This window comes from Gossypium arboreum, chromosome 2 (assembly GCF_025698485.1).
Source record: "Gossypium arboreum isolate Shixiya-1 chromosome 2, ASM2569848v2, whole genome shotgun sequence".
Lineage (NCBI taxonomy): Eukaryota > Viridiplantae > Streptophyta > Magnoliopsida > Malvales > Malvaceae > Gossypium > Gossypium arboreum.
This window is the reverse complement of record NC_069071.1, coordinates 115,016,562-115,035,691: the sequence shown is the minus strand read 5'-3', so window position 1 is coordinate 115,035,691 and position 19,130 is coordinate 115,016,562. Positions and strand designations below refer to the sequence as shown.

Sequence of the window (19,130 nt, the reverse complement as noted above, 5' to 3'; positions counted from 1 at the left end):
AATTTATCCAACCGGTAAGATGTCAATCTATTTTTGGCTTCTTCATATATCAAAAACATTCGGACTTTATGTGAATCATACATGATTTTTCTTCAAAAAAATCAAACCTTGGAGGGAAATGGTGCGCACTGCTGGTACTAGTAGTTATTGAAAGCGGGAAGGGGTAATTTCGTCCTTAGATGGAAACACACCTCAATAAAAGGCCATAATCGTAATTTTCAACCTTTCACCCCTTCTTCTCTTTTTTGTCGTTTTTTTGGTTTTCTGTTAAAAGTTGGTGAATCGCACCTTAAAAGCACACCATCTTTTACTTTAAGTTTTCCCTAACTCACAAAACTCCCAAGCTCTCAACTTTAACTATGAAGAAACAAAAACCAGACAACCTTAGAGGCTTCAACCCCTTTAATCAGCTGCCTCAAGAGATCATCTTCACCATCCTCGACCTCCTTAACTCCAATCCTCTCGACATAAAGTCTTTCTCTTTAGCTTGCAAGTCTTTCTACGCTGCTGAATCCAAGCACCGTACCTCCCTCAAGCCCCTCCGCCAGGAACACCTCCCTTCAATCCTTTCCCGCTACCCCAACATCGGCCATCTCCATCTCACGCGCTGCTCACGTGTCTCCGACACCTGTCTCTCCTTTGTATCCCATGCATGCGCCTCTTCGCTTCGCTCCATTGATTTATCCAGAACTCATCTCTTTTCCGCTTCTGGATTGTTGGGCTTGGCTTTGAATTGTAACAACTTGGTTGAGATTGATTTGTCCAATGCCACGGAGTTGAAAGACTCGGCTATGGCAGCCGTTTCCCAAGCTAAGAACTTGGAAAAGCTATGGCTGGCGAGGTGTAAGTCGGTTACGGATTTGGGGGTGGGATGTGTTGCTGTTGGATGCAGAAAATTGAAGTCCATTTGCTTGAAATGGTGCTTGGGGGTTGGTGATTTAGGGGTTGGTTTGCTTGCTGTTAAGTGCAACCACATTTGCTACTTGGATCTTTCTTACTTGCCTGTAAGTAACTCGTGAGTTTTACTCTGTTTGCAGGTTGTTGTCTTCCCTGTTAAATATCGTGTATATTCATTGTTTTAACATTGTGCAGATTACAAGTAAATGTTTATCACCTATCTTGAAATTACAACATCTAGAAGAGTTGGTCCTTGAAGGATGTTTCGGCATCGATGATGACAGCCTTGCTGTCCTTAAACATGGATGCAATTCATTAAAGGTATACTGTTCTGAAAGTTTACTCTAAAGATGGAATGTTTAATTTTTATTTTTTTTTACAACATTTAGTTGACATAATGCATTTGTCAGAGTCTTGATGTGTCATCTTGTCAGAATATTAGTCACAATGGCTTGTCTTCCCTAGTAAGTGGTGCTGTAGGTCTGCAGCAACTTACCTTAGCCCATGGATCACCTGTAAGTCTCCCTATATGTGCTCCTCTCTTGCTGCTCTAACAGGTTCCTTTCTATACATTTGAGTGTGTTTAGTGTAGCATTTTGGTGATATTTCAGGTAACCTCTTCCCTTGCTGATTCTTTGAAAAAGTTTTCTATGTTGCAATCTGTTAAAGTAGATGGTTGTCTGATTAGCTATGATGGACTGAAAACTATCGGAAACTGGTGCGCTTCATTAAGGGAATTGAGTTTAAGTAAATGCTCAGGAGTAACAGATGAAGGCCTCTCGTCCATTGTAACAAAGCATAAAGACCTAAGGAAACTAGACATTACGTGTTGCCGCAAGATAACTGATGTCTCTATTTCCTGCATCACGAATTCGTGCAACTCTCTTACTTCTCTCAGGATGGAGTCCTGTACCCTGGTTTCTAGAGAAGCCTTTGTTTTGATCGGCCAGCGGTGTCATTTGCTTGAAGAGCTTGACCTTACAGATAATGAAATTGATGATAAAGGTTATTTTTTCTCCTATTTCTTCATTTTTGCTAGTATAGTCAGCACAACTGTGTTAATTGACGCACTTACACTCGCTTCCCTTTGCAGGTCTGAAGTACATATCCAGATGTTCCCAACTAACCAACTTAAAACTAGGAATTTGCCTTAATATAACTGATGAGGGACTTATCCATATCGGCAGGGGCTGCTCAAAACTGTTAGAGCTTGATTTATACAGGTTAGCTATTTGAACTGTGTAGCAAGCAAATTTCCATACAGCTTATGAACTGAGTTATCATTAATGCAGTGAAAAAGAGAATTCATGCTTATCTAAACAAGGCTACCGTTTTCAGGTCTGTAGAAATAACAGATTCGGGCATTATAGCAATTGCACAAGGTTGCCCTGGCCTTGAAATGATTAATATAGCTTACTGCAAAGATATTACTGATCATTCCTTGCTATCTTTATCCAAATGCTCACGGTTAAAGACGCTTGAAAGTCGAGGGTGTTCTCTGATAACATCTTTAGGACTAACAGCTGTTGCTGTGGGATGCAAGGAACTTACCAAGCTAGACGTAAAGAAGTGTCCTAATATTGATGATGCAGGAATGCTTCCACTTGCTCATTTTTCTCAAAACCTTCGACAAGTATGCTACTCTGTCCTTTTCTCGGAACTTTGCTTTCATTGCCACAAATCTGATTAATTTTCTCTTTTCAGATTAATTTGTCCCATAGCTCAGTTACGGACATAGGATTGTTGTCACTGGCTGGCATTAGCTGCCTACAGAACATAACAATCTTGCACTTAAAAAGTTTGACTCCTACTGGACTAGCAGCCGTCTTGCTGGCATGTGGAGGGTTGACAAAAGTGAAACTTCAGGCAGAGTTTAAATGGCTGCTACCCCATCGACTTATTGAACATTTGGAAGCACGCGGTTGTACTTTTCAATGGAGAGATAAAGTGCTTCAGGTAAAGTTTATGATTTCTGTAATGTAATAAAAAGCTCCTTTATTCAAATGTCTCTATGATGGACATAAGTGATTCAATCATCCAATTGACAGGTGGAATTAGATCCCAAGTGTTGGAAATTGCGGTTGGAAGATCTAATGCCGTAGAGATCCTTGAAGATCTTGTAGGTCGAATGAGTTAGCCACTAGTTATTGGGAAATGCAGATTCTAGGCATGGACACGTAAATCAACAAAGATATTCGTTTGTTTGCGAAGCATTACCCTTCAGGTGCTGTATAACTACTTTTAAGATTTATGATATATGCTGAAATACACAAAATATGACCAATGCATTAAAAAGAATGAATTGATGTTTTCCAATGAATTGATATTTTCCTGTTTCGACTTCAACCTTTTTGTCTTTCTATTCATCACATTCATGCATTGCAGATACATCTCTATGCACAATGACTGCTTATCACAACTTTAAGCTTACGTGTAATTTAAGACACAACAACTTTCAAGACAATCAAACCATAAACATGGGAAAGAAAAAAAAAAACTGAAAAGAGACGGAGCTGAGAGCTATGAACACTGCTCTGTCGACTGTACTAGGAAAAAGAACAACATTGATGCACACAAAAATACATACAAGAGAAATGAATGATAAGTACACAAATAATCATGTAGGGTAAAAAAAAAAAAGAATGAAGCTAAAAGGCACACCTATAGATTAGATGTATGATTGAGTTGAAAGTTTATAACCCGAAACCATGGCTGATAGTGCCAGCGATAGGAAGGCAAAAAATGACATACTGATAGCCGAAGCTGAGGCATCGGTGAAAATATTGTCTTGTCCCTCTCTCATATTGTTTGTCAATGGAATCGCCGCGGATGTGGATGATATCAACAGGTATGCCACCATCTGCAACTTCAGTTAATCAAAACCCTTTCCAAACATAGATATGCGTCCGGGGTTTGGATAATGTACAGCTTACTATCCCACGCCACCTTTAAGCTTTTATTTTATAATTCTACTTGTTAATTTTTAATCAATCAAACTGGATCATAGCAGCAGCACTTTCTAGTTTAATAACTGGAAGTTGATGTGACATGCTACTATAGCAAGCAGAAATTTGTAATAAACAAAAGAAAAAAGAAATGATCGGAAAACCAACTTGATCTCCAAAAAAGTCGAGCATGGCAGAGAAACGTTGTTCTAATATGTTATTGTTTTTCCAAATCGAAAGCACCTGTCTCCACGCTTGTCCTCCGCTGTACAAAATCGATAGAGCTGCAATTGCCAACAAATACCTGAAAAAAAAAATCAAATTTAAACTGTAATGTGGACTGTGGAGTTTGGAATATGAGTAGAGTTTTGGAATAAGCACCTGTATTCAGAATAGCGATCGAAATTTTTCCAACCACCATGTTTGTTGGAAGCCATGATAATGAAAGATAGCAAAGAGAAGAAGAAAGCCAATCCTCTAAGAAAGAGAGAGCCTTTATTAAACAAATCCTCCCTTTTCCAACGCCTGTTAATGGCAGAGACAGCCGGAGTAGGGTTCTCGACGTTGGAATTGGATCCAGCATCGTCAATCTTGGTTGGTTCAACGGGGTTCGACATCATATGAGAATCGAAGATAAAGATGGGAGATTTGGGGACTAAAATGAGGAGGAAGATGAAAGAAACGGGGGATTGAGAAACGTTGTTTTTGTTTTGTTTCGTACCGGAAACATACAACTCTGCGTTAGTCAACTCACTCAGCTGTCTTGGAAGGGAAGGGAACTCATTCATGTGGGGCATTTTCTTCTATCTATGACGTGGCGGGAAATGATTCACCCAATATTTACGTGGGACCTCCACCTCCGTTGGATCCATATGCTAAATAGTTATTGTTTGCTATGGGCTATTCGGTTTTCGTATACATGAGGTGAAATGAAACCCAATGCAAGTTTGTCTTGTAATTAAAAAAATAGTTAAGTTAATATTTATATAACTAAAATTAACCAAATAACAAAATGGATAGAATCTGTAATATAATGATCAGTTTATTCTTTGATTAAATATATAAAGATTAATTTATTTATTATTTAATAAAATTAACAAAATGTAATTCGATTTTCAATACGAAGTCTCCATAATTTTTTTACCCTCATATGCGTGTGCTTGATTTTATATGAATTATTATAGAATTTTGGAGTAGCCTACCAATGACCATGAAGTATCAACTAAAACTCAAGTTATTTCGAAGTGGCCTATTACCTACACAAATTTTGAATCCTACAATTACCCGAGGCACTCCGAACCCTACAACAGTTTTTTGCGCTGACACGAGAATAATAAGTTCAATTGTTGGGAGACCAGATCAATTGCTTGGAGAAAGACTTCTTTCGATGGAGCCAATTATAATCGAAAATTTGAGATATTGTGATCAAAATATATTTATTTATATGTTTGTGTTGGGTACATAGCAGATTTTCTTTGAATGGAGGGGGAAACCTTAAAGAGATGAACGTCTAATAAATAAGCTATTTTGTTCGAATTTTGTGGTCAAAGAAAATAATATTCCGACAAAAACTTAACTTCAAATTTAAGTCCAAGTCGTCACCGTTCACTTATATTTGTTTTTCAATATTTTGGCTTCTGTCCAGCTTATTACTATTGGCGTGACCTAACAATGATAAATTGAACAGCTTATTGGATGATTCCAAAACAGACCACAGTCTGCACGCTGCAGACTGCACACAGCAGGACCTTCCACGCCTTTTCTCACCTCTAACACAGATTGAAACACCACAGACTCCTGACATGTTTACTTTTCAACTTTCAGAAAATAATACTAAAATAACAAAGACTACACACTCTGTCTTATGCTGTCCATCAATACCCACAGAAAAACTAAATATAAACAAACATTGCTTACACAGTAACACTACTATTTGTGTGACTCTTAGTTTTGCTTTAGTCCTTGAGATATACATTATCATACATTGGGAAATCAAGTTTGCAGTACACAAAAAAGCAACCAAAATCTGTTTGCAGATTCATCTCTTCTTCCTGTTTCTGATATGGCTGATGAAACACCACCAGTTAAAAACTACTGCTGCATCTTTTAACTATATATTAAAGTCATACAACGCTCACACCACCATCTCCATATTTATACATAACCCATTACCAAATAATATACTACTACTCAAACAGACTACTAACAAAACAAAGTTCACAAACAATTAGTTAATAATACCCTCTTCAAAATTAAACATGATCACTCTTTTATTGTAACACCTAACTCAAGCTACTCCAAGGTTGATTTGCGAACAATATAGCGATAAGCAGCAACCTTTTTTCTCCTGGAACTTGTATTATCCACTGACAGCACTAGTTTGCCTGATTCCTTTGATGTATAGGAGTTGCGAATGGCTTCCTCTGTTGGACTTAGTTTCCTTGGCTTCTCCACTGCAATGGTGTAGCTGTCTTCTTTGTTGGGCACGAATTCTGCACTATATTCTAAGTCCCACCCTCCTACTACCAGGTCCCATGTTATGGTTGCTCCAGCCTGCAAGTTTTAGACGCATATAAGATATAATGAAATGTTTTCTTTTACCACAAGTTAACTAAGAGCAATAAAACTAGTGACCTCAATCCCTTCAATTTGAATGTTCACTTTCTCTCCTCCTTTAACAGTGAACTCCGAGGCTGGTTTCTGTAAGTCATTGGGTCGACTCAGTCCACCATACTGTACTGGAACATCTTCAGGCCTTATAAACCTGACAAACAAATTTTTAGCAAAGGTAAATATTGGATCTATCAACTGCGAATGGGAAAATAAAGAAATGAACTCACTTGTAGAGTGTTTCAGCAGCATGCCCTTCTCTGGAGATGACGAACTTGCTCTTAGTTCGCTGAGTTAAAAATGGACTGAACATTGAGTACAGCACACTGAAGTACCATGGGACATTGATGAAAATCTAAAACCCAAAAAGGCAGATGATGGAAAGTTAAAGCAATCTCCATAACAGTTTGAAAAACAAGAGACAGGAGCTGATTGACTACCTTTCGAGCTACCATTTCAGGGTAATTATCTTGAAAGAGGGAAAGGATCTGATTTGAAGCTACCCTAAGTTCTCTCTTAGGCATGTCTTTTAGATCAGTGACTTGAATAATAGAGTTAATCCCACCAGGCTTGAAATGTAGGAGACTGATCCCTCTTTCCAGGACTTGAATTCTCCATCTCAGAAACTTGTTCAGTTTCTCTTCATCACCAAAGATTCTCTCGTACATATCCTTGTCTTTAAAAACACCATAAGCATTGTAGCAAACAGGGTGACCTTCCCTGTCGTAGCCATGCATATAAGCAACAACTCCTTCAAGCTCCTTGAACCCCAAGTCTTCTTCCCCAACACTGTCGGCCTTAAACTCTTTCCTCCAAGCAAGACATTTTTCCAACATGCGGAAGGAATCCAACACCCTGAAGTCCCTAGCTCGCAAGAACTTCAACAAAACGACATCAGCTTTTTCGTCTTCAGCAAGTAAAGGGATCCCCCACATGGTGCATTCACCGTCCGGGCCATAAGAAGCCATGAGCTTGTCCTTGAGCTCTTGCAACGCCTTCTTCTCGGAAGCCTTCAAATGGGAGCTAAAATAGGTATCTTCCTTAAAAGGAGAGCGAAGACTAGCAGCTTCCATTAGAGTAGTAACAAAGCTTTTCTTGTAAGGCTTAGGAGAAGCCTCTGGGATAGAAATGGGTGAGTGTGGATTCTCCATTGAATGAGAAAGACCCAGATGGAATCTGTGTAAAAATGCTGCAAAGGGATTTGTTAAGATATGCAAGTGAATGTGTATAAGTTGAAGTCTAACTAAGAGGAAGAGAGAAAAAGCAGGTTGCTCGCAGGGTAAAGTGACAAGTGCACTGCAATGTTGCCTGCAACACACCAATTGAACAAAGCAAACCCGAATAGAAGATTATTTAATAAGAGACAAAAGAAGATTAGTAAAGAAACAAGCTCCTTTTTTTTTTTTTTATATAGAGAGAAGATTTTGCTCAAAAGAAATAAAAGGACAAGAAGCCGCGGGTTTGGTGTTTTGAAGTAGCGGCTTTAATAAAACAGAGAGAAGAAGCAAGGGCAGGAGAGTGGGTGTCAGAGTGTGAGCTGAGCCGAGTTTAAGGGAGTGAGTAAAGGCGTAAAGCGGTGGCTTGCAGAGATGGTGATAATAATTGAGGAATTCAGGGAAGGGAAGCACGGGATTCAGTTTGGTCTTCCAATGGGACCCAAAGGAACCAGCTTTAACTTTCCCTCTTTCTTTGTGGGTCCCCCTTTTCTTTAAAGCTAAATTTTCGGTCTTTTTTACAGATTTTTTGCTGTCTTAAATAAAACATAAAATTCTGTTTTTTTTAAAACAGGACTGTGATTCACATTAATTTCGATTAAAATCAATTATAAAAAAAATCCAATAAACAAACGAAACATGTATTTTTTTCTTTCACTGGTGTGGATTTCAAGGCCATCTTTGTGGATATAATTATGGAGAACGTAAATCCTAAGATAATAATAGTAATTAAGCTTGTTAATCAAAGCTTTAACCAATAGTATGAACTGTTTCCTACTTTCTTGTCCTAAAAACAACCTAAAGTGACTGCTTTCTTGGCTGTCTTAGTCTCCCCACTATGCACTCTTTAAACCCCCCCCCCCTTTTTTTTTGTTTAATAACCGAAATCCATTCCCATCAAAGTTTTAAACGTGGGGACAAATCATATCTTTTGTCAAATACTCCTTCCTTTTTTATGTTTAATAAACAACCAAGTTCATTCTACTAGTTTTAAACTAAATCCTTAGAATATTAATATGATATTAATTATATTTTTCTTTGGACTTTAGGCATTAAATGTGGGCTTCAATATAATATACATCAGGTTTCAAATACATGAATTAAATCGTAAATATATTTGGATATATTATAATATCAGTTTAGATTTGAAATGTTTAAAAAAATTAATATATCGAAGGTATTTTAAATTTAAACAGTTTATTCAAGAATCTAATTTGAAGACTTTAAGTTCAGCATTAGTCAAGTGTATTTATCAACTCTTAGATATAGTAATAAATTGGAGATTAAAACACATTCTTAAAGAAAATAATAAAAAACAGATCAAATGACCAAAATAACTTTCAACAGAAGAGAAGAAATGCAAATGTTTGCAAAAATTCTCTTTATTGGTTTAGTTTAATTAGTTGTAATTTTATTCTATTCACAAACAAAAAAAAACGTAATACTTTATTTTTTTTATTTACTTCACTACCAATGTTAAAATATTATGATGTGACAATAATTGATATCATAATGACACAACAACATTAAAATGTGAGGCTGCTACATGTCACCATGCTATTAGTTGTTAATCTCTCGCTAGCACATTTTAATAGTATTAATCAAGTATTTAACAAATATCAAGTTAATTTACGGTTTTAAATTTAAACATGAATTAAGTTTAAAAAATATATTTAAATATCAAATAAGTATAAATTACTAAATTCAGATATCCCGATATATATTAACTTTTAAAACAATAAGTTTGTTAAATTTTAATGATGTTACCTAATGTTATCTATGATATATATATATTTACGGTTGAATTGAAATATTTTAAAATTTCAACAATAATTAATTCAGAAAAACAAATCATTTAAAATATATCTTGATTTGTGGAAACATTGGTTTTGACTTTAGAAATGGGTAGTAATTAATTGAATTTGGCGGAGTAAATGTGAATGCAACAATAGCTCTTACCCTAGTGGTAGTATCCCATTGGCATTGGCATTGGCATTGGCAAATCCTTTTTAGGTTTCCCAATTTCGACACATCTCTTAATCATATTAAATATCATTTTCAGATGAGTTTTTATTTCATCATGCATGCTTCGATCTTCGTCCAAATTGATTGGGTGAAGCTAGCTTTTGTCGTCCTGTCTTTCTCCTCAGACAACTCCTGTTTTTTTCTTCATTTTTAGTGTGCCTTTTTGCATGTTAAATCAAAATCCTGATGCAAGATTTTGATGGAGTCCTTGGGAAAACCATACCTTTCACTCTTTCGCCCAACATTCAAGCCTACCTACTTAGCATGTATTCATCCTCAAATCTCAAACTTATACATCTAGATATAATTTCACACACAAAAAATATTTAAAAGCCTTGGAGGAAAGAGAATGTCTTAGAGATTTTTAGTGTTTGTTGAGGAGGGTCGACTTCTTTCAAAGAAGTTTTTAAAATATCATCCGTCAAATAATAATTTAATCCTTCAAGAACTAAAGATATTACCATTCAAAAAAAGTTGTCTCTTGTGCTCTTCAGACAACTAGTGTGCTATGAACAACCGCTTTAAAGACTTAGTTCATAAAGCTAGGAGTGCCTCAATCGTAGGTGAGTGTACGGCCACCCACCAAGGTGACGTGAGCATCTCATCCTTAATGGGATTTGGATCTCTAACCCATAGTATATAGCTCACTTGTTACGTGCTCGTATGGTCTGACAAATGATGCTTTTGAAAACTTCTTCGAAAGAGATCGACCCTTATCAATAATGGTCATAGGCTTTCAAGTTTTTTTTTTCTTTTTCATTACAAAACTACCACAAATCTCCCATGTATTAGTGTAACAATAGTTAGAATAAAAATAATAACATAAAAGAAAAACAAGAGTAGAAAAGAAGCATCACAACCAATATTTGTTTTTATTCAATCACCAAATGAAACAAGAGTACAGTTCTTCCCCATCGGCTAAAGCTCACAACTTCTTTTCCAAGCAAGTCTATGCAGCCCCGATAAATAATTAACAATCCCACAACTCACAATAGTTACTCAATAGTGATTTCCACTAACTGTTACAGCCACTTTACTAATCCAACAAGAAATGAAACAAACAAGCTAGTCGAAACACTAGTTGCGCATATTCTCAGTAGAAATCAACTCTTAAAATTTGATCATTCCCAAAGGAATATGTCACCTATTAATAGACTTGGAAAACAGCAAACTATTCTCTATTAAAACAGTTTATTACTGTTCCAGAAATTCCTTAAATAAAGTTAGATAATTATCCTTAAAAAACAATACATTAATCATCAAGAAATAATAAGACTTTCATGCTTATTAAACTAATTCAAGGAAGTTGATTGGAAGACTAAGACCTCTTAATCGATCTATGCTATTATTTTGTCAAACATGCCATAGTCAAATGGATCATATTTAGCCCAACAGAAACTTATATAAGACCCAAAATAATGGCTTAAGTATAGAAGCAAATTTATTATATAAGTACATGAAACGAGCAACAACAACTTTCCCAATACTATTGATATCTTTTTGTTGTAAATATAGATTATTATGTAAAGGGAATAAATATATATACCATGAGTGATAGATATCATGTCCGTCTCAAGTGTGTAGTCCCGATAGTATGAGATTGTAAGGTATTTGGCCTACAATGTCTTGGGATCAGAAAATACTAATTTACATTATATGAAAAATTAAGGGTGACTATGAAGCATAGCTGGAAACCTTAAGTTGAATAAAACGCTTAAAAAGAATTGTCCAGGTTTCTAAAGCTTACTCTTGTATAAGTAATTTAAAAATATTTTGTTTGTGCAATTTTATTAAATGACCATAATTTGAGTTGTCGAATTCAAAATAAGACGTTTCAAAGCGTGTTGTAAAATTAAAAGACAAATATTTGATTCATATAAAGACAATTTGACGCAAAAAGTATTTTGATCTCATTCAAAATCATCACAAATTGAATATTCTTCCCGACTTTAAAAGCTTCAAGTTTGGTGAAATTAATTTAATAAATTTCACTTCGCTTATTTCTATTTTAGTGAAAAATAACTTTTTAATTTTTTTTTAACTGAATTGATACCTCAAAACTTATGATTCAAACTCAATCAAAGGTTTTAAAGATATAAACAAGAAAAACTAGAATGAAATAAGCCCATAAAAGTTTTTGCCCCAATTAAATATAAATGGGCTAGGGCTGAGGCTAAGGCTAAGATACTCATTGTTTAGTAGTCGAGATTAGCCCCAAGAGGCCCATTTGGCTAGCATAACCCTGGCTGTTAACTAGTGCTTTGATTGGAGTTTGAGAAATTGGAAGTAAAGGTGAGTTATCGGAGTTATCGGAGCGTAGGATAGGATAAGGTAGGGATATCCAAGCTTAGGGTAAGTAGGGAGTATAAAACCGAGGTGTGGATTTTGTGATCAGAATATAATATCTCTCATTTTGGCAAGTGGTAGTTGTTGCAGAAGAGTAAAATAGTAAAGAGTCACAGCTGAGACACGGAAGAAGATGCCTTGCCTAAACCTTTCAACCAACGTCAATCTCGACGGCGTCGACACCTCCGCCATCCTTTCTGAAGCCACCTCTTCCGTCGCTAAACTCATCGGCAAACCTGAGGCCGTACGTTCTCCTTTCCTTTCCTCTCCTTCCATTTATAGTTTATCTTTCTTTTTTTCCTCGAATTTCTGAATCTCTAGTTTTTTATTTGCTGTGTAGAAGGATACCTATGCGCTTTATCTATTTGATCAATTTCTTTTTGCCCCAATCAATAATTTTACTGAATGTGGGAAAAATACTGCCGTTTCCGTATTGGGTTTTATATAATGTATCCTATCTGGTTAAATCCTATACCACTGGCGGTAATGATCATTACCCATTCAAGGATTTGTTAGAATGGGGAGTATTTAGAGGCTACTGGGTTACTGCTTTTGTGTATGCATGCTTTCTATGTTATGAGTATGGTTAGTATTTTCTAAGGATTTGGAGGATCTTTTGGACTGTGTATTAGACAGAAAAATGAAGAGGTTGAGCGCATGCATTTGATTCTTCACGATTTTGTCAGCTGGAAATGCTAGAAAAGAACCAACAACTCATTTGTCTCACAAGTATTGGACACATTGTTCTTGTTTGAGAAGTGTTCTTGTTACTTGTTTATATATCGCATGCGCTAAATACCTTTTTACCTTTTTCGTTTCTAGTATCATTGGAATTGTAACTTTAGAAGTTCATCAAATTTAGGCTGGATACTAGCGGATGCCTGAAGAGTTAATATCATGATGGTTACCATCATCTTTTCTAGTTATGTACAGTGTAGTCATCTTGCATGTAGTAAATGCTTTACTGTTCTACTTGTTTATGGTTACGTGTATAGACTTGAGAATGGCTATGTTGGATCCTAGGATCACCTATAGCATCAAGAGAAATATGCCCTTGGTTAAAGTGATTTATGTTCTTGTTCAAATATTCTTTCACTCTTCTATTTTGGTTTCTGCTTCTTATTTACAAGCTGGAAGGGGATTTAAATTTGTCTAAGTGTTTCATGTGTGGGTGTTGATATGCAGTATGTGATGATTGTGTTGAAGGGTTCAGTACCCATGTCATTTGGTGGTACTGAGCAGCCAGCTGCCTATGGAGAACTGGTATCAATTGGGGGCCTTAATCCAGATATGAACAAGAAACTGAGTGCTGCAATTGCTGCAATTCTTGAAACCAAGCTACAAGTGCCTAAGTCACGGTTCTTCCTCAAATTCTATGACACCAAGGCAAACTTTCTCTTCCTCCTCCTTAATTGTCATGAGGATGGGTCATTGTCACCTATATGTCTTTCTCATTGCATTTCCTTGTTTGTTTAGGCACATCAAAGTCAAGAATATGCACAATGTTTGCATGCTTTACACCAGCACTAGATAATGTAAATAATAAACCCTTTTTCTGTTTGGTACTGTTAGCACTGCTCTAATTAGCTTTATTTATGAGTCCATCTTATGCCATTTGGTTGTCCTGTGAGGATATTCAACATTCATTTGTTGCACTTGCTGTTTGATAGTGCTGATACGTTTTTGATTTATTTTGCAGGGTTCCAACTTTGGATGGAACGGATCCACCTTCTGAGCCTGGCATGTTCTGAATTTCTCGAAACATCAGTGATGTCCATTCAAAACAATCTTACTCGTATGATGAACTGGTGTGAGAAGGAATTGTTAAAACTTGGCATGGTATTTTAAGTTGTTTATCTACGTGTTTCTGTAGGGATTATGATATGTAAACGTTCATGAACACTAATCCAGCCAGGAGCAGTATGTTATCTTGGCTATTGGCAGTCTTCAAATAAAAACGTTGAAACTTTTACTACATGGAGTTGCATATTAGTTTAGGTTTTGTATAGATTGCCTGTGTTCATGGGTATATTTGCACCTGCGATTTAGCTTTGGTGGAGAGGTGTTATCATAACATAAAGAAATTTGGTTTGTCGAGGAACTAAGGTAGGCAGGGGTATTCTATTTTGAACTCATTAGGTAGAGTGTCTTTTTGCTGCTGTGGCTAAAATAAATACACGTAACAGTGTCTGGTTGTGGTTAGCGTTGTATTACATTTATATAACGCAAATACATACAGCAATTACCAATTGCAAATGAGTTGGTATAACTCCAAATATCTGAGTTAATTTGAGTATTGTCATTCATTACGCTTGAAGGGATTAATTTAGGTTAATTTGAGATTAGATTTCAATTATTCACTTTTTTACTGTGAAATCAAATTGGTTTCACCTTTTATGATCTGAATTTGGATTTAGGTTAAATTTCTGGGGCAAAATCGTTTTAAGTATCATAGATTGCATTGTCTCATTTATTAAAAAATAGTTAAATTAGTCTTTATAAGTTATATAAAATAAATTATTTCTTTTCTGTTAAAAATTTAATCTATTTTTACTGTTAGAAGCTGATGTAGTTAATAGAATAACTAGACTATTACAGGTGGATGTAGTTTACAGAATAATTAGACAATTACACATAGTATATCATGTGTATTAGACAATTATATATGGTTTGTCTTATATATCTCATGTTGATATATACGGATTAGTTTTTAGCAATAAAATAGATGTAATTTTTAATAAAGTATAGGAATTAAATTACTCATATTTTAATTAAAGAGAACAAAATTTCTAATACTTTTATCTAGTAAAACCAAGAAGGAATGAAGTGGGGTGAAACCTTAATGAAGAAGAAAAGGAATCAAAAGAACAAGCTCCTTAAGTTTATAAAAATTTTATTTTAGTCTTATTTAATTTATCGTCTATTTTAATTTTTGAATTTATAATTTTTTAAATATTTAATTTTTTTATTTATTTTAATCCTTAAACTTTTTATTTTTGCCAAATATTTAAATGGGGCTAAAATAAATTTTTTATAAGTTGAAGGACCAAATAAGTTAGTAACCCAAAAGGAAATTACTTACCGTGAAACGTATTTCATCCCTTCAGTATTTATTCTACGCGCTGAATTGAAGCCTCAAATCTAGATCTAAAATCCCCCTCTATATTCTCTCTCTCTCTCTCTCTCTCTCTCTTCCTCTCCCCTTCTCTGCCTAAACCCAAATTAAAACAATTGTCTCCAACCGACACCAATGTCCACCGCAGTTCCACCCGTTATCCCTGTCTCCTCCGTGCAATCCGTCGAATCCCAACCGCCCGTTGCCAGCCCCGCCTTTCTCTCTTTCGTTTCCCGTCTCAATGAATCCCTTCGCAACGGCCTCTCCCAGCGCCGTCCTTGGGCTGAGCTCGTTGACCGTTCCGCCTTCTCCAAGCCCGAGTCATTCTCTGATGCTCTCGTTCGCGTTCGCAAGAACTACTCGTATTTCCGAGTCAATTACCTGTCGGTGATCGGTCTCATCCTTGCTTTTTCCCTTCTTTCCCATCCGTTTTCCCTTCTCCTTCTCCTCGGACTCCTCTGCTCCTGGATCTTCCTCTACCTCTTCCGCCCTGCCGATCAGCCTCTCGTTCTATTTGGCCGTGCATTCTCCGATCGCGAGACCCTCGGCTTTCTCATCATCTTCAGCGTCTTCGTTGTCTTTCTCACTACCGTTGGATCTCTTCTTATTTCTGCTCTCATGGTTGGAGTCGGACTCGTCTGTGCCCACGGCGCCTTTAGGGCCCCTGAGGATCTCTTCTTGGACGAACAAGAACAAGTATCCACCGGTTTCTTGTCCTTTCTAGGTGGTGCTGCCACCAATGCCGCCGTTGCCGCTGCCCCTGCTGTTGCCGCTCGTGTCTGAATCCGATCCACGGTTCCGCCTCTTTGAATCTTTTCCTCTTGGATTACAGTAATGGTTCACATGTCATTGATTCAATTTTCAGTTTTTTCTTTAAGAACAATAAAATTCCTATTGGGGAATTTATAGCTGTAGTTTATTTTTTACGAATTAGAGTTTATATTAACATTTGTGGAATGTATATGGATCTCGTTTATTAGATACTTTATACTGGTGGATCCATTTTGGCTCCATTTTACAAAGTTACTGGCGCTGATCATACCTCGTATCTTATTGTTTATTCTCGATCTAGTGACTATGAAGAACCTTGTGTGACTCAGATCTGTGCATAAATCATGATTATATAAGTCAAATTTTTGGGTGATGTTTTGAATGGATGAATGGTATGCATTGTGCATACAATAGATTCTTTAATGCAAACACATTGCAGTGTTGTTTATTTGCTTGCTGCAACTGGTAGATATGGAACAGGGATGAAATTTGCAAGACTATTTGTTTGATCAACCTGCCTTCTTGCGTGGTGGAGTTTTCCTCATATGGTGTCATGTAGATTCCCTTTTCACTTCCTAGGGGATTAAGGAGGTTGCAGCAAATTATGGTAAATTTATTTTGTTGGTTCATGTAATGGAATTGTGGCACCCATTAAATTAAGGTCAAATTCTGATTTTGGCCCTTCCAAACGTTTGAGATATGACATTTCCCTTCACAAGTGTTTTATGTATTGAAAGACTAATATGTTCTAAGCACCTGTGGGAGATGATGTGTATTGTGGTTTGTGCGTCTAATTTTATTTATTTGAAACCTTCCAACTTGTATATTCTTAATTTGTGTTATTTGGGGATACCTTTTACATATGCTTAAGGGTGTTCCTAACCAGTTATCAATGGAATGGTTGAGTGGTTAATCAACAGCAACACTATAATAATGGTGTTACCAAAAATAAGAAATCAAATTATCGAGATTCTAACACCCCTTTAAAAAAAGGTGTAGGGCTAATTTAAAATTTTGGCATAATAAAGGGACTGAAAGCAAAATAAAGTAAGAGCAGGGTTTTTTGTACTTTCAGTTCATTACTTACAGGGAAAGGCCCATTAAAAAAAAAAAACACAACTGCTCTGCCCTCTCTTTCAGCTAATTGCTTAGATTAAAGCTCAGCTCATCCATCTGCCTCTTACAAATTAGTAGTACAACTCTCATTTACTCTCAGCTTTTCAACGTCATGGACGATCTGGTGTTGCACAAGCTAGCAATATCAGGCCCCGCTCTCTCCTCCATGATCCAACGCCTCTCAACCTCCCCTATAGACGTCGACGGTCTCCTCTTCGGCCACGTCACTTTCATCGCCCCTTCCACTCTCTCCGACGATTCCGCCCAATCTTCCTCCGATTCCCAACTCGTTGCCACCATGTCCGGCTTCCTCTGCTTCCCTTCTCTTCTCTCCTTCTACGACTCACTCGGCCGGGTCGACTCCTCCCGACTCTCTCCTACTCACCTCAACCACAAACCCCTCATCGGCTGGTTCTCCTCTCGCCGGAAAACTCCCCTCCGTCCTTCAATGCGTGAGTTCTCCGTCACTCGTTCTCTTTCCTCCACCCCAAATCTCTCTCTCCCTATCCAAAACGCCGATTTCAATTCCCTTTTCGCTCCTTCGATTTTCCTCCTCTTCACCACTCCTCTTCATGACCAATGCATTCAAACCAACCAGTATCGGGCTTTCCAATTCCGATCATCGAAACCCAGTTTTAATCCGCTGTCAATTGATATAGTCAACATTGGGCCTGCGTTTAGAGGACATTACGGGTCGTTTAGCCCCAACTCTACGCTACCCTCTTTGAACTGCAATTTAAGGAACTTAACGGCGATGAATGAAGATAGAAACGAGGAGAGTGTAACTGGAACGAAAGAAACAGAAAAGGATCAAGCTTTGCTGGATACTTGCGCCGAGGGAATGCAAGTTGGGAGATTGAGCCTGTTGATAGGACCGGGAGCCACTAACTACACGGCTGGATTAGAGGATTTATATGAGAAAATGCTTTCCAAAATCGAAAGCTTGGCTAGGCTCGTTGAAACCAGCTCAGCTAAGGTTCTTGAACAGGTGAAGCTTATTACTATTGTTTTTATATCCTTATTGTGGTTAAAGTTGGTTACTTTGTGCATTTCGGGTTATTTTCTAAATGAATTGTTTCCAGGAAAACCTGAATAGGAAGTTAAGGTACAAAGTTGCCAGGTCTACTGGGGTCGAATGATTGCTTCTTGTTGGCTTTCTCTTCATGCAAGGTAATTACTTATAGTTTCTTTGATTTAGTTTTGATTGATTCTTGCCTTATTGTGAATGCTGTATACTTTGTGGGATTTACTAGTTGGAGAAGCTAGTTGCTTCCTCTTTCACTGCACTTTGTTTGATTGTTGTATTACCGTGAAAAGTTATGTAATTGGCTTTATTAACACAAAAACTAATACAATAAGGGCACGATGGAGGTCCTCTAAATTTATGTGTAACATGATGGAGGTCCTCTATGTTGGTACCTAAGACCAGGGCTCAAACTAAGTTAATTTGTCTCGGAAGTGTAACATAACAAATGGAATATTGTGTTGGGTAGATATTTGAAAGTTTGTGACTTGCATCTTGGTGTGTAAAATCATTTTATTATGCTACAGTGGTTTGTATGATTGAATTGTGGATGTGATATACTTTGGAGGCTTCAGAAGCTGATAGGCTTAAGATTTTGCTGGAAAAAAATTCCAGATAAGAAAGAACTGAAGAACTCAATTGGTATTACCATATTTTATTTCTTTGGTTTCTGTTTTAACTTTTTGCTGATTGTTTGAAGGCAGAAATTTTTGATGTTGGAGTTGACCATCAAAATTATTTTTGGACTTCGATGCTTCATATGGTTGTGTTTGTTTCTCAACGATGGAGCATGAGTTGATGAATTGATCCTACAGTTGCTGCCAATGTGAACCGAAAATTTCCAAAGGTGGTCCTTTAAATCCAAGGGTGGAGTTGAAGATTGGCTCTACTTTTATATACTGTCTATGGTGTTGTATACTATTCTTTCTTCTTCTACCTTTGCTCTAAGGTCTTCTTTTTCTTGTTCTATTGTTCTTGGTTCTGTACGTTTGGAGACAATAGTATGGTTAATGATATAAAACTGAAATGAGATTCATTTCATTTTGTTAAGCGATTCTCATCAGCAA

General features: G+C 36.8%; 6 protein-coding genes across 7 annotated transcripts; 4 read left to right on the top strand and 2 right to left on the bottom strand.

Annotated features, from left to right (window-relative positions):
• Positions 1-73: 73 nt before the first annotated feature.
• LOC108460981 (F-box/LRR-repeat protein 3) lies at positions 74-3,217 on the top strand. The gene is made up of 8 exons (XM_017760717.2): positions 74-1,004; positions 1,093-1,218; positions 1,308-1,412; positions 1,509-1,902; positions 1,991-2,120; positions 2,236-2,530; positions 2,602-2,853; positions 2,946-3,217. Exons 1-8 carry the CDS (start codon positions 360-362, stop codon positions 2,997-2,999), a joined length of 2,001 nt encoding a protein of 666 aa, XP_017616206.1. The 5' UTR covers positions 74-359; the 3' UTR covers positions 3,000-3,217.
• Positions 3,218-3,223: 6 nt separating this feature from the next.
• On the bottom strand, positions 3,224-4,654 carry LOC108460988 (CASP-like protein 4B1). The gene is made up of 3 exons (XM_017760731.2): positions 4,224-4,654; positions 4,011-4,146; positions 3,224-3,757 (listed from the first exon to the last, which is right to left on the bottom strand). Exons 1-3 carry the CDS (start codon positions 4,637-4,639, stop codon positions 3,566-3,568), a joined length of 744 nt encoding a protein of 247 aa, XP_017616220.2. The 5' UTR covers positions 4,640-4,654; the 3' UTR covers positions 3,224-3,565.
• Positions 4,655-5,867: 1,213 nt separating this feature from the next.
• On the bottom strand, positions 5,868-8,097 carry LOC108461414 (patellin-6-like). Its single transcript, XM_017761263.2, has 4 exons — positions 6,893-8,097; positions 6,683-6,807; positions 6,477-6,606; positions 5,868-6,395 (listed from the first exon to the last, which is right to left on the bottom strand). The coding sequence occupies exons 1-4, from the start codon at positions 7,601-7,603 to the stop codon at positions 6,135-6,137; spliced, it is 1,227 nt and encodes a 408-aa protein (XP_017616752.1). The 5' UTR covers positions 7,604-8,097; the 3' UTR covers positions 5,868-6,134.
• A 3,849-nt stretch (positions 8,098-11,946) lies between these two features.
• LOC108462181 (uncharacterized) lies at positions 11,947-14,012 on the top strand. Its single transcript, XM_017762163.2, has 3 exons — positions 11,947-12,281; positions 13,223-13,423; positions 13,737-14,012. The coding sequence occupies exons 1-3, from the start codon at positions 12,171-12,173 to the stop codon at positions 13,770-13,772; spliced, it is 348 nt and encodes a 115-aa protein (XP_017617652.1). The 5' UTR covers positions 11,947-12,170; the 3' UTR covers positions 13,773-14,012.
• Positions 14,013-15,287: 1,275 nt separating this feature from the next.
• LOC108467075 (PRA1 family protein B4) lies at positions 15,288-16,285 on the top strand. Its single transcript, XM_017767564.2, has one exon. The coding sequence runs from the start codon at positions 15,288-15,290 to the stop codon at positions 15,933-15,935; it is 648 nt and encodes a 215-aa protein (XP_017623053.1). The 3' UTR covers positions 15,936-16,285.
• Positions 16,286-16,429: 144 nt separating this feature from the next.
• LOC108467074 (uncharacterized) lies at positions 16,430-19,113 on the top strand. Of its 2 annotated transcripts, none has more exons than XM_017767561.2 (3): positions 16,430-18,027; positions 18,122-18,209; positions 18,764-19,113. In XM_017767561.2, the coding sequence occupies exons 1-2, from the start codon at positions 17,152-17,154 to the stop codon at positions 18,176-18,178; spliced, it is 933 nt and encodes a 310-aa protein (XP_017623050.1). In that variant the 5' UTR covers positions 16,430-17,151; the 3' UTR covers positions 18,179-18,209; positions 18,764-19,113. The 2 variants fall into 2 exon arrangements, with proteins under 2 accessions (XP_017623050.1, XP_017623052.1); XM_017767563.2 differs by having other exon boundaries at positions 16,796-18,027; positions 18,768-19,113.
• Positions 19,114-19,130: the final 17 nt, after the last annotated feature.

Excerpts from the sequence above, each read along its gene's own strand:
- LOC108460981 (XM_017760717.2), top strand. The coding sequence starts at position 360 with ATGAAGAAACAAAAACCAGACAACCTTAGAGGCTTCAACCCCTTTAAT. Across the intron at positions 1,413-1,508 it reads CCTTAGCCCATGGATCACCT|GTAACCTCTTCCCTTGCTGA; the intron begins GTAAGTCTCCCT and ends GTGATATTTCAG. Across the intron at positions 1,903-1,990 it reads TAATGAAATTGATGATAAAG|GTCTGAAGTACATATCCAGA; the intron begins GTTATTTTTTCT and ends TTCCCTTTGCAG.
- LOC108467075 (XM_017767564.2), top strand. The coding sequence starts at position 15,288 with ATGTCCACCGCAGTTCCACCCGTTATCCCTGTCTCCTCCGTGCAATCC.
- LOC108460988 (XM_017760731.2), bottom strand. The coding sequence starts at position 4,639 with ATGCCCCACATGAATGAGTTCCCTTCCCTTCCAAGACAGCTGAGTGAG. Across the intron at positions 4,147-4,223 it reads GATCGCTATTCTGAATACAG|GTATTTGTTGGCAATTGCAG; the intron begins GTGCTTATTCCA and ends TTTTTTTTTCAG. Across the intron at positions 3,758-4,010 it reads TCGACTTTTTTGGAGATCAA|ATGGTGGCATACCTGTTGAT; the intron begins GTTGGTTTTCCG and ends CTGAAGTTGCAG.
- LOC108467074 (XM_017767561.2), top strand. The coding sequence starts at position 17,152 with ATGGACGATCTGGTGTTGCACAAGCTAGCAATATCAGGCCCCGCTCTC. Across the intron at positions 18,028-18,121 it reads CAGCTAAGGTTCTTGAACAG|GAAAACCTGAATAGGAAGTT; the intron begins GTGAAGCTTATT and ends AATTGTTTCCAG.
- LOC108461414 (XM_017761263.2), bottom strand. The coding sequence starts at position 7,603 with ATGGAGAATCCACACTCACCCATTTCTATCCCAGAGGCTTCTCCTAAG. Across the intron at positions 6,808-6,892 it reads CTGAAATGGTAGCTCGAAAG|ATTTTCATCAATGTCCCATG; the intron begins GTAGTCAATCAG and ends TTTGGGTTTTAG. Across the intron at positions 6,396-6,476 it reads TTCAAATTGAAGGGATTGAG|GCTGGAGCAACCATAACATG; the intron begins GTCACTAGTTTT and ends TAAAACTTGCAG.
- LOC108462181 (XM_017762163.2), top strand. The coding sequence starts at position 12,171 with ATGCCTTGCCTAAACCTTTCAACCAACGTCAATCTCGACGGCGTCGAC. Across the intron at positions 12,282-13,222 it reads TCATCGGCAAACCTGAGGCC|TATGTGATGATTGTGTTGAA; the intron begins GTACGTTCTCCT and ends GTTGATATGCAG. Across the intron at positions 13,424-13,736 it reads TCAAATTCTATGACACCAAG|GGTTCCAACTTTGGATGGAA; the intron begins GCAAACTTTCTC and ends TTTATTTTGCAG.